This window comes from Zosterops lateralis (genome assembly GCF_965231275.1).
Source record: "Zosterops lateralis genome assembly, chromosome: 6".
Taxonomy (NCBI): Eukaryota; Metazoa; Chordata; class Aves; order Passeriformes; family Zosteropidae; genus Zosterops; species Zosterops lateralis.
The window spans coordinates 30,796,052-30,808,275 of record NC_139761.1 but is presented as its reverse complement, the minus strand read 5'-3'; the positions used below and the strand labels follow the sequence as shown (position 1 = coordinate 30,808,275).

General features: G+C 36.7%; 1 protein-coding gene across 1 annotated transcript in view; it reads left to right on the top strand.

The window, feature by feature from the left end:
* Nucleotides 1–10,450, top strand: part of RASGRP1 (RAS guanyl releasing protein 1) — a 35,226-nt gene extending 24,776 nt beyond the window's left edge. The window contains exons 9-17 of the mRNA XM_083863696.1: nt 777–1,052; nt 2,283–2,363; nt 2,987–3,091; nt 4,096–4,205; nt 4,852–4,996; nt 5,706–5,742; nt 6,330–6,476; nt 7,719–8,092; nt 9,464–10,450. Coding sequence (XP_083719822.1) covers nt 777–1,052; nt 2,283–2,363; nt 2,987–3,091; nt 4,096–4,205; nt 4,852–4,996; nt 5,706–5,742; nt 6,330–6,476; nt 7,719–8,092; nt 9,464–9,598 — 1,410 coding nt within the window. The 3' untranslated portion in view covers nt 9,599–10,450. The remainder of the gene's footprint in view (nt 1–776; nt 1,053–2,282; nt 2,364–2,986; nt 3,092–4,095; nt 4,206–4,851; nt 4,997–5,705; nt 5,743–6,329; nt 6,477–7,718; nt 8,093–9,463) is intronic.
* Nucleotides 10,451–12,224: the final 1,774 nt, after the last annotated feature.

Here is a 12,224-nt window from a genome sequence, read left to right as displayed (position 1 = left end):
AAAAGTCTGGTAATTAGTGACTTGAAAACACACTTTGAGGTTTAACAATGTCAAACAGTTTGTAAAGGTTACAGATCAGGAACTTTGACAGGAACTTCCCAGAGAAAACATTGGTCCATTGATTTTGTTATGTTAATGAGTCAACTTTGTACCTATATAATTTTAAACAAGGGAAATATTTATACTGCTAGACTGAAGATTAATTTGGCCTTTATAAAAAACCCAAGATACTGTTTCTAGTTAATTTCCATAGAAAATGTTTTTCTTAAAAGGATAGGTGTGCCGCCTTGAACTATAATAGGACTTCTGATCACACCATGATGGGATCATGGTGCAGCATAGGACTTCTCTGCCAGGACCTCTCCAGCAATTCCAGCTGGTGATCTGAAAGTTAGAGAACGAATTCCACATTTTAATGTGAAGATGGCTGCTTTTATGAATGTCAGAGAGCTTGTGCTGTGCTTACACATTGACTGTATACAGATTCCCCTGATTCAAGAGAATCATATTTTTTTTTTCATTTGACTAAATGGGGAGTGTAAGGAGACCAGAATTATGGATTAGGCTATATATTAAATATCTATAATTACATATTAGTACCTAATTTATGGATATAGGAAATCTAGAATACCTGGATTTCATTTGAAGTCTTAAGATTTTTTTCATGAGTCATTTTGAATAAATTCCTTAACAATAACATGGGAAGCTCTTGTGCTGTATGACAAAACCAGAAACAGTAACCAGCACTGATTTTTTGGTTTTCTTTTTATTTTTAGGTGTTTAATGAAATGACAGAATTGCTTTCGTCTTACAGAAATTATGATAGTTACCGACGTGCCTATAACGAGTGCAGTAACTTTAAGATCCCAATCCTTGGGGTCCACCTGAAAGACTTGATATCCCTTTATGAGGGTATGCCAGACTACCTGGAGGACAAAAAAATTAATGTATACAAACTGTATTCTCTGTATAACCACATAGATGAGCTGATACAACTCCAGGAAATGCCACTTCCCCTGGAGGCTAATATGGACCTTGTTCACTTGCTGACAGTAAGTGTGTTAGATACGATAAATACATCCAATTAAAAATTTCATATACCTATCAAACAACTAAATAGAGAATACCATTAATTAATTAGGCAGTTATGAAAACATAAGATTGTAAGATTTTTTTTTTTTCCCCTGAAGGGGAAACATACAGGAATAGAAGAGAAAAAATTGATGTTACTAATTTATCTGGCAGCAAGGGTAGAGGTGCCAGTTCAGCAGTATGCTTCCAATTATTTCTATAAGGGAAGGAAATGTTTCTTTCTGCTTCACTATAGTGGTATGCACTCTCTGTACTTTCAATAAGGAAGATTCCTTATGTTGAAAACAAAATCACACAAAAGTTCATTCCCTCAAGATACCACATTTCTAGCCAAGTTTCTTCTGGTGCTTAAGAAACTGTCTGACATAAACATTAGTCAAATATAATTGATGTATTTCACTCCCAGTCATATCTAGTCAGTGCGATGCTACTAAAAAAATTAATGCTACCTAGAACATTGTTAAAACAATAGTTTTGGCTTCTCCTAGTAAGTTAAAATACTACCTTCTGTTAAAATAATAAATCTCCCTGTCTTGTTTCTCAGCTTTGTTCAGCCTTAACAAGTATGTCATCTTGGAAAACCAGATAGTCCACTTCCACTTTCTGGTTACAAGCCCTGTTTCAGGAAAAAGCTAATAGATAAAAATGCTTATGTGCCTGAGGTTATTTGTTCTCTCAGGGAGCTCTCTTGTGTGAAATTAAGCACACATACCCAGGGCCTGAAATACAGCTGTGTGAAGGGAACTTCTTACTTCTTCCTGATATTTTTAAATAGTCTGTTTAGAACTTAAAAAAAAAAGTTTTAAATGTTTTGTTTGAAATTATTCTAATTATTTTTTCTTTTAAATAATGTTTCATAAAAATGGCTATTACAAATATGTAGAATTTTGGTCATAATTTCATGCAGGTATATATGATAAGACATAAATGAGAAGGAATACTTCATTTCAATGCAGGAGCTTCTGAACTCCCAATAGTCCATGTTACAGATTTCCAGATAATGACAATAACAGTCTGGAATGTAGAATTGGACACATTTCAAATCACTGTGAACACCTGTGCAGCTCAATTTATTTCAAGATGTAATTTAAATTAGAAAATAATGCACAAAAAATATGAATGCACTCTAATAACAAGTTTGTAAAGTAGTAGTAAGCATTTTGAGATTAAACTAATGTGTTTGTTTTCAGCTGTCCCTTGATCTTTACTACACAGAAGATGAAATTTATGAACTTTCATATGCACGAGAGCCACGAAGTCACCGAGCTGCTGTAAGGGCCTTTACAGATTCTTAACAAAATGAGGGCTTTTATGGGTGATTTTAATTTAAAAACAGGATTTTTTTAAAAGAAAATTTTATCTCTTGCATTCAATTTATTATTTTATTTTATTATATGTTAAATTGAAAGCATTTTAGCTTTGTAGACTGAGTGAAATCCATTAAAGAGCAAATTGTTTGGTCAATGATAAAGCCTAGGATGGAATATATGGCAGATTTGACACCATATCAGGTTTTATAATATGAACACAAAGGCTATGTAGAGACGTGACATCAGTCTTAATCTTGGCAGTTGATACTATTTTTTTCAAATGGAGAATTCTTACATGATTCAAATGATGAAACCCGTAAGTGTTATGTGGTAGTTTTGTTCCTGTTTTATAAATATGGAAAAGATGGTGATTTTACAGGGCTGTCAGTGAACTGTGACAATTTAAGGAATGACTGCACTTTTGAACAGTTCAAGGAAGAGCTTAAGCACCATGTAATTACCATAGGTCCAACAGGTCATTTCTGCACTCCTGTGTCACATAGTCTACTGCCACAAATGGAAGAAGCATAATACTGAAAATCTTTCCATGTGGTACTAATGAAGTTCTTTTCAATTTTTTTCAGCCAATGACACCTTCGAAACCACCAGTAGTTGCAGACTGGGCCTCAGGAGTGGCCCCAAAACCTGATCCAAAAACTGTCAGCAAACACGTTCAGAGGATGGTAGATGTAAGTAAGGTTGGCCAATGTACTTCATATTGTAAATCTTTGTAGTCTTAATCTCAAGGTATGAGAAAATATGAGGATGGGACTTGTGTCCTCACAAACAGATATTTTTGCCTACCTGTAAGCAGCAGCAGTGGCCATGAGGCACGGAGGGAAATTCCTTCAGTGGGCCAAGAGCCAGCAGGAGGGGTGAATGCTGGTTTGTGTTCTGCCAGAGGCACTCTTTCTGGGAGCCAGGGAGTCCATTTCTACCAGAACCTCCAACGTCATGTCAATGATGCAGTCTGACAGGAGGCCTCTCAGTGGCTTTGTTACAAGCAGCAATTGCTTCTTCTCTTTCTTTTGGGTTCTCTGCTTTATGGGGAACTACTAAGTAAGGTGATTGATTCCAAAACTGGGGGAGGTGGAGAGGTGAAGGGTTCATCTTTGCTTGCCTTGCTTTATCTCTTTTCTTTCTAAGCACTTCTAATATTGTGAGGCATCCTTTGATACACGCTGTTTTGGAATATATTTCTAAATTTGTTCTAGGTGTGCTCCTTGCCTTGTGGCCAGTGACAAACAGTAATACATTCCACAAGGGGAAACAGGTGTCTGCCTGACAATTCTGTCATGTAACTGATTCTCTCATAACACTGGCCTGATAAAGTAAGCTAGACAGCTACACTGATTTGGCCACAGAAACCACCATTGAGAGCACTAATTGAGAGCATTAGTACAAATTGTCTGTGTGGGCCTGGACAGAATGGTCTGAAAGCAGAAGTAAAAACAGCTGTCATTGTGTTGTGAAACTTTTAGTCCAGCCTGTGTTGACTTAACTATGTTTTGCTGCAAATCAAGAAATCATAAGGCTTTTTTAGTCTCAAGCAAAAAAAGCAATTAGACTGTTGCACTGTTTAATAGACACTGTGAGAAGACAGAAGAGGAAATCCATAAATAATGTGGAGGCTTTCAAAAGTGGTAATTCAGACCATCCTCATTATAAACTATTATGCTATTACCTTGCACAGTCTGTCTTCAAAAATTATGACCATGATCAGGATGGATACATTTCGCAGGAAGAATTTGAAAAGATTGCTGCCAGTTTCCCATTCTCATTTTGTGTAATGGCTAAGGACTGGTGAGTACCTTCTTATCAACTTTGTAGCATCTGTTTTGGGAGAGATTTAGGCGGTTTTGTGTTTAAATAGTGTTTTATCATTAGGGTATTAAAAGCATCCTCTTCAGGCACAGACAGAAGTGAAAACATGACTGACAAAAGCATCTTCTAAATGTCTTGTGAATTACATCTTCATTGGGTTTACAGCAATGGTATCCAAGCTGATTTAGAAGGAAAAACAGACAATAGAAAATAAACATTCTTCAAATAATATTCAGTATATACTACTGAAGAATTTTCCTATGATAAAACTGTTCCATAACAGTAGAGAATTGACAAATGTATATTTTGATAAAATTAGGAACATTTTTCTTAATATATTAGAGCATGGAAAAATACAGTAATGATTATTCAGAGGTTTACTATGAAGTAGTTTTGAGGTTGCATCACATATGCAGATATTCCATTTATCCTGTCAGTCTGCAGTTTAAATGTCTGGATAAGCTTCTTTATATTTTGGAAGCAACTGGCAAGATTACTGAGGTCACTTTAGTTTTTTGCCCTTAAACTATTGTTATTATAAAATGTGAAGAAAAAAATGTTTAATTCTCCTTATGCATATAACAAAATGTATGTCTCACAAACAACTTTTCTTGTTTATTTCCAGGGAAGGTCTGATTAGCAGGGATGAAATAACTGCTTACTTTATGAGGGCTAGCTCAATCTATTCCAAATTAGGACTTGGCTTTGCTCACAACTTCCAAGAGACCACTTACTTAAGGCCCACTTTCTGCGACAACTGTGCTGGATTTGTAAGCTTACTTTTTAGTAAATTATGTTAACATTCTTTGGAATTATGCCTTTTTTATCTCATAATTGCCTTGTGTCATATACAGAAATGGATCTATATAAAACATCAGGGAAGTTATATAGAACACCAGACTTCTGTCTCTGTAAATGTTTAAGGTACCCTTCACTCCCCTCTTGGCAGTGCCAATATGTTTAAATATGATTCATACTTTATGGGGTTTGGTTGTGTCACCAAAAACAGTCTCAGGCAAGACTTCCAAATGCAGAGCCTTCCATTCCACGGGGCTGCTGGAACTCATGTCTTGATACAGACATGACATGCCTGTGGGCACAGAACGTTTAATAAAACTGACTGTCCAACCAATCTCGTGTTCAGCTGAGATCAGACAAGGGTGCTGAGACAGAAGAATTCTCCATCTACTCCAGCTCCACAGCTTCCTGAGGAATTGCCAGATCCGCTGATGTATTCAGTAGACTGGCTCAAGATATTTTGTTTGTCATTGACACACATAAAATATTCTATTTATCTTATGCTAAAGGGGTAAATAGTTCTATTTTGATCTTATGACTAGAAGCATAGGAAAACAAAATTTTCTGTAAGTGCTCAGATCTTAGAAAAGAGTGGAGCTTTTAGTTTACTTTTTATCTGGAGGTATCAAACATGCAGAGAAATTTATTAATATATAGGCTTTCTGTTTGTTTGAATTTCAGCTGTGGGGAGTCATTAAACAAGGATACAGATGCAAAGGTAAAGTACTTTATACTTTGTTAATTTTAATCCATACTTGATAGTGAATCACAAAAACCTGTGACCATCCTGATATCCATGGTTATATCTGTGGGCTCATTTAATCTGACCTCCCAGGGAAGACAATACTGATTCAAGAATCTATGACACAAGAAATGCAGAGATGAAGAGACTTGTAACTAACAGCTCTAATATTTGCAAGACATCACTGAATTCAGAGGGTTTGGGAACAGGCCCTTGGACACAAACATCACCACTCTGTGAATATTGTGTAGCACATTACCAACATCTGTTTTGTAGTTTTTTTCCCATACGGGTATCAGCTTTCTCTGCAGCTCCTACAGTCACAGCACTTTTGTGACTGAATGGTGCCATTTCGTACTTAGTATTGAATGAACAGGAGTTTCAGATATATATGGCAAAGGGATGTTGTTGGTCTTTTACAGATGTACGTTGTTACAGGTAATGCACATAGAGAACACCAAAGAAGGCTCCTTGCTTCCCAGGAAGGCAGTTGTGTGAGAGCTATCTTAGCTTAGATGCTAGACCAGAGCCACCGAATCACATAAACATTGTTTTGTTTACAGACTGTGGAATGAACTGTCACAAGCAATGCAAAGACTTGGTTGTGATAGAGTGCAAGAGAAGACCCAAAACTTCAGTTGCAGACAGCAGTCCAACATCTGCTCTTGCTTCAAGCCTCTGCCCAGTAGGAGTAAAAGAACAATTCCATGGTGAGAAAAGATCAAAATATGTAGATAATCTTTCCTTGCTCCTTTTTCATTTAAATCTGAGTTACACAGCATCGTTTTAGGTTTTGTTAGTTAACTGCAGTGTTATATCAACATAGAAACTAGAACCAGATGTATATTAGCTTGTATCAAGTAACACCATTCCTGTTCTAGACTGAGTAAGGATGGACTCCCTTTCTGGGAGATCTCTTGTCACACTACACAATGTATGGTGCACAAATGCCACCAAAAAATGAGTAAATCTTCTCCAGATGCTCATGAGAACTAGATGCCATGACATGAAGACCTGACAGGTTTCCTTAACTCTCTCACATTGTGACAAGCAAGTCTTGCTTTTTAAGCAAGTTGTAACATTGATTACTGCACTGTTACAATGCTGACACAAATTTTAATGTGGACTTTTAAAAGTCAGTTTTCCTACATATCTCTGTGTTAGGAAAACCAACAACCAATTGTCTGTATTTTTTCCACTTCAGTAGCTGAATCTATAAGAATGTAGATTTGTCTTTCACAGAACCAGAAATGAAAAATCTACACCTCTCTGTTCTTTTCTCTTTATATCAAACAAGCTGTATAAAATTTTCTTACTGTATATTACTATGTAGGCTTCCAAAAAAGGAACGTTGTCCTTGAAAAACAACAGGCTTCTTCTGGGGTTTTTTTTTTATTTTTATTTTATATTTTATTTTGATGTTCCAAGTCTCAGCATATTCTTTTTCTTTTAATTTCTTTCCTGCTCTTTGCCTGTAATGTTTTTCAAATCTACTTCCTGCTGCCTTCATTATCAGTCTTTTGTGTTGTATTTAAGACTCATAATGCTGGATTCCACCTTAGGCTTCCTATTAGCACATATGTAGAGCTCAATATCCCTCTTTTCTCTTGATACTATGTGCATCTCTGTGATTGTGTCTGAAATGGCTGCAGCACTATATAATAACCACCTCTTACCCATAAGCTTTTTCTCAAGCTGACCTTGAGATGCCACACCCATTTTCTTCTTACTGATCCATATTTATGTTACTGAGACAAGGCAAAGAGTTGTTTCAAGAGACACAACATTGAGAAACTTCTCAATGAAGTGACACCCGTTTTGGAGAGCAATGAATGTAAAAGTTAGTAAGGAATAAATGTTTAATTTATTAAAATCACATTTAATTATCATGCATCCTGTTTTTCTTTTACTGGGAGGAGATCTTGCCTGAATTTACCATATATATTTTAAAGGACAAGAAGAAGGCTCATTCACCTTTCCTAATGGAGAAGTAGTGGAGCACAGTGAAGACAGCAAGGATCGAACCATTATGCTCATGGGTTCCTCAGCTCAGAAAATCTCAGTGAGACTGAAACCAGCTGTGATCCATAAAAGTACACAGACTGATCCTGTACTGCTGGCTGGTGATGTATCTCGAAAGCGGAGAGAGAAGAAGGAACACAGGATGCCAGAAAACCCTTATCTCCAGGCAGCTCCAGCATCCACATTTCCAAGCCCACTTCTAGGCCGCAGAAAGGGATTTGTTAAATGGGAAAACAAGGACTCCAGCCAGAAAATTAAGGAGGAGCATCACAGCTATAAACCCTCATACCAGGAACTCGAGCAGGTACATACGTGATGGAACAAATCTGTTTTTTACACAACAGTATGGTCAAGTGGTTGATGTGCAGGGGAGTGGCTGGGTGGGAAGGTGTCACTTTACTCCAGTGTAATTAATTGCCAGTTTAATTGCAATTAAACAATCCATGAGTGGCATCATAAAGTCTTAGCCACTTTAACTTCCAGCAATGCTTCATTTAAATGACAAATTTTAGTGCTAGTGTAGGGCTTTGAAGCCGTTGTTATGATCACACTGATCCCTGGTAGTTCTATAATGTGAACATAATCCAATCACTCAGGACAGAATGTTACTCCATAAAATGAGAAACACAGTTCTGAATTTCTTCCTGATTTTGGTGGCCTCTGCTCCCCTAAGTGACAGAATATAGCAGGGAGCTCTGCTTTTGTTCAGCTGACAAGTGTAAGTGCCACCAAGAAATTTTGCTGTGAGCAGACATGATGCTTGTTACTGGATTTCACCTGCATCAGCCCAGTTGTGTCTCAGCTTACTCTGAAGTGTTCTGACAAAACAGCTATTCATAAGACTGTGTCACTTCAAACATGGCCCAAATTCAGGTTTGTAGAAACACCTTTCCAGACAGATTAAAGACTATTACAATCCCAACAGTGCAACTAATGGATGGATCCAGCTATAATTATGAGGAACAAAGACTTATTTTCATACTTTTTACTCAATATTTATCACTATTCTGTGACAAAGCAACATGGAAACAGTCCAACAACAGGACCACAGTCTAATCTTTGAATGATGACAGTAACTTTCAAAATACCCCTTGTTGCTGATAAAGTGAACTCATGTTTTATGAAAAATGAATTAAGACAGAGATTAAGACAATCTTCCAGTATAAACCACTTCCCTTTCAATCTGCAGTGTATTCAATACAACAAGGATGTGAAACATGGATGTAACTTGTAAAAATGCATTCTTTAAAATGTCTCATTCATGTGCATCCCATAATTTACACTTGCCCTTGCTCCCTCATCAGACTCTGACCTCAATTGCTAAACAGCAGATGATGTTATAAATTAATGGCTTCACTTCTGGTACATCAATTTCTGCAGCAGTAGAGTGGTAAAGTGTGACCTGTGTTGTTGTTTTCCCAGACTACTGTTGTTATGAGAGGTGCAGTGGAGGGTGGATAAGTGCAGGTTGTGGACATGACTCAGATGGAAAGTTGTGAGAGTATACACAAAGGATAGAGCAGGGACTGTGGAAATATTTAGATAAGTTACTGGTTCTGATGAGAGCCACACCAATTTATGTTTATGGCCGTCAACCTAAATATACAACCAGACAGTCCTTGAACAATTGCACTATAAAATACAATTATCTTTTTTTGTTTGTTTGTTTGTTTAGGAAAGGAATATTCTAAAGGCAGACAATGAAGGTTTAAAGATCCAACTGGAACAGGCACATAAAACCATTGAATCTCTCACAATCCGGAAAAGAAACCATGTAGTTGACAGTCTACAACACAGAGACTGCTCCTAGCAGATGAGAGGAAAACCTGCTATGGAATGGAAGAATGTAAGACTGAAGAATGAAAGAGGGGCTGTGATAAAGCTGCTTACCAAGTGAAATGGAGAGAGAATCTGAAGGATGTTAAGCAGAAATGTTGTCTTTACTCAACACATTTTTTAAATATGCACTCCCAAAGGTATAAAATCATTCCTTTGACCTTGTAAGGTAATTTAGCATTATCTGTGCAATGAAAATAGTAACTTCTGGGTTTGCTTTTAAAAAGACTGAGAGTGTTGCTGAGGTCTCTGTTTGTGTTGAAGACCATATTGATTTTCCAGTGACTTGCTTGGCTGCCAGCAGCACACCTTACAGTACAAATGTTCTGACAAAGTAGCTATTCATAAGACTGTGTCACCTCAAATTTGGCCCAAACTCAGTTAAACAAATGTTTGATAAAGCTGAGTAAGTAAAACTGTAGAAATACTACATTAAGAAAAACAATCCTTCTTGGAGCTGAAACCAATTAAAACCATGAAGTGAACGGTCACACTGAATTCCAAAAATTAACAAGAACATTAAAATAAGTAGCTAAGCCAATGATATTTGATTGATCCTTACACTTTAAGATAAACTGACAATTTTTTTAAACATCTTTCAGAGCTTTAGAAGTTCTGCTGCTCAAACACTTTACCTTTATTAAGGTAACAGAGGTGAGACTCTAGAGACTTGGTATTGAATACTGCTTCCATTTTTGTGTTCCATGCTATGACTTGGAACACTTAATTCCACTTATTTGGCTTAAGGGGTAACTTGTTGTCCCAATACAGTAGATATGGGACAAGGTTGATTGTATTGCTCTCATGTCAAAGTAGGTACCATTGTTGAGCAGAGCCTTTAGAGCCACATTATGAGGGAAACTGTACAGCAATCCCTGTGCAATAGCTACTGTATTTCAGAGCTCCTAACAAGATTTCTCCATTTTCTCTCTCCTAGATTTCACATGCACTTTACAAAAAGAGTCAAGATGACTGTGCTCCTATGTCTGTAAATTTTGTATAGTAAAAGGTGCAAGGGAGGTAACTTAAAGACACAAAGTGTACATATTGTCAAGAGAAAATAAAAGAGTCTTTCAAGTTACTGATAAATCTACTTGTCAAAATAGCCAGTTTGAGAATTGCATTTGCATTCAAGGGAATCTGTACACTTAGAGTTGTATAAAACTTTCTTATATTTATCAGATATTTGTCGTCACACATACAAACATCAGAAACTAAGTCCACTTAATGCTCAACACTTCTAAGTTACCAGGTTCATTATAGATTGAAATTTAGTCAATAAAAATAGCACCTGTGCTCTGTGTTCAAAGTGGCATAAATATACATTCCATCCACAATTTACAGCCTTTATCAAGTACATGAATGCTTTATTTATAAAGTTAATTTGAAACTACTTGCCATTTTAGTTATCCAAATTTTTTGTTTTGAAATTGGATTGTGCTTGCAACTCCATGTATAAGTAAAAATAAATAGAGGGAAAAAACAGTAGTAGTAGAAGATTTTCTGTAACATTACTGTAAATAACTGAAATGCATAGGAAAAAACCAGCTCTGAAGATCGCAGCTTTTTTAACTCATACACTAAACCTGAATTATTAACAAGTAACATGGAATTGCACTTTGATCAGTGAAGCAATCAGAATGGTTGTCAGGTCATGTCTTCAAACTTGGTTCGCCCGTTTTCTGTGAGCTTCTTGATTTTGTCCTCTATTCAGGGAACTGCAGCAAGGTGTATAAAGGCAAATAAAAGTCTGTTTCTACAACTATTGACAAAATAAAAGCTGAATATATTTTCACTTATTTAAAAAATACCCCAGAGGAGCAGCTAAGACTCATAAGTCTTGTTGTACAGCCAGGATAACTGCTCACTGTTGGTCTAAATTCTGGATTTGAATAGAATTTGTGTGTGTACATATACTTTGTCTATGATGGAGTGTGGAAACCATGAACAAAACCTTGGAGTTAAAAGGAAAATTCCTGAACATCAGCAGCTGGCCCAAAGACTACTATGTAACTAAGTCCTTAATATCCAAACTGAGTTATGACCACAGATTTGTACAGTCCTAAGTGCTATTAATTACTGTTTCTCTGTGAAGTTTGCTTGTTCAATATATAAGATTTAAAAGGGATGTTTGCAGGAACATCTTACGGAACAAGTGTGCAGTGCTTCATGTGTGCTGAAAACTTCTGCTTCTAAGAAGTCAGTTGATACCTGGAAAACTTCAGAGCTTCAGGTTCTCTGGTTGCCCAAAGCCCCTAACAGTTATTTCCCCCCTCCCCCACACACCTTTTTTTTCCTGAAGTGCTGTTAGTCCCTTCTTTTCTTTTGGGACTTTCTTTTTTGTGCATGAAAGACTTAACAGCAGAACCTGACTACAGGTAAACTGTTAAAACTGACAATGAAAGAATCACTTGCCTGAGTTAATCTTCAAGCTGCTTTATGTTAAGAAAAAAAGACACAATTAAAAGTGCTGTTTAGAAGTCATGTTATCAAACAGTGATACTGAAATTTATCTTGCCATGGCTAAGTGAAATGGAAACACCTCTTCCTTCTCTAGGTCCAGCTGTAGTTACACGGCAGAAAGAATGAGCACCATTCCC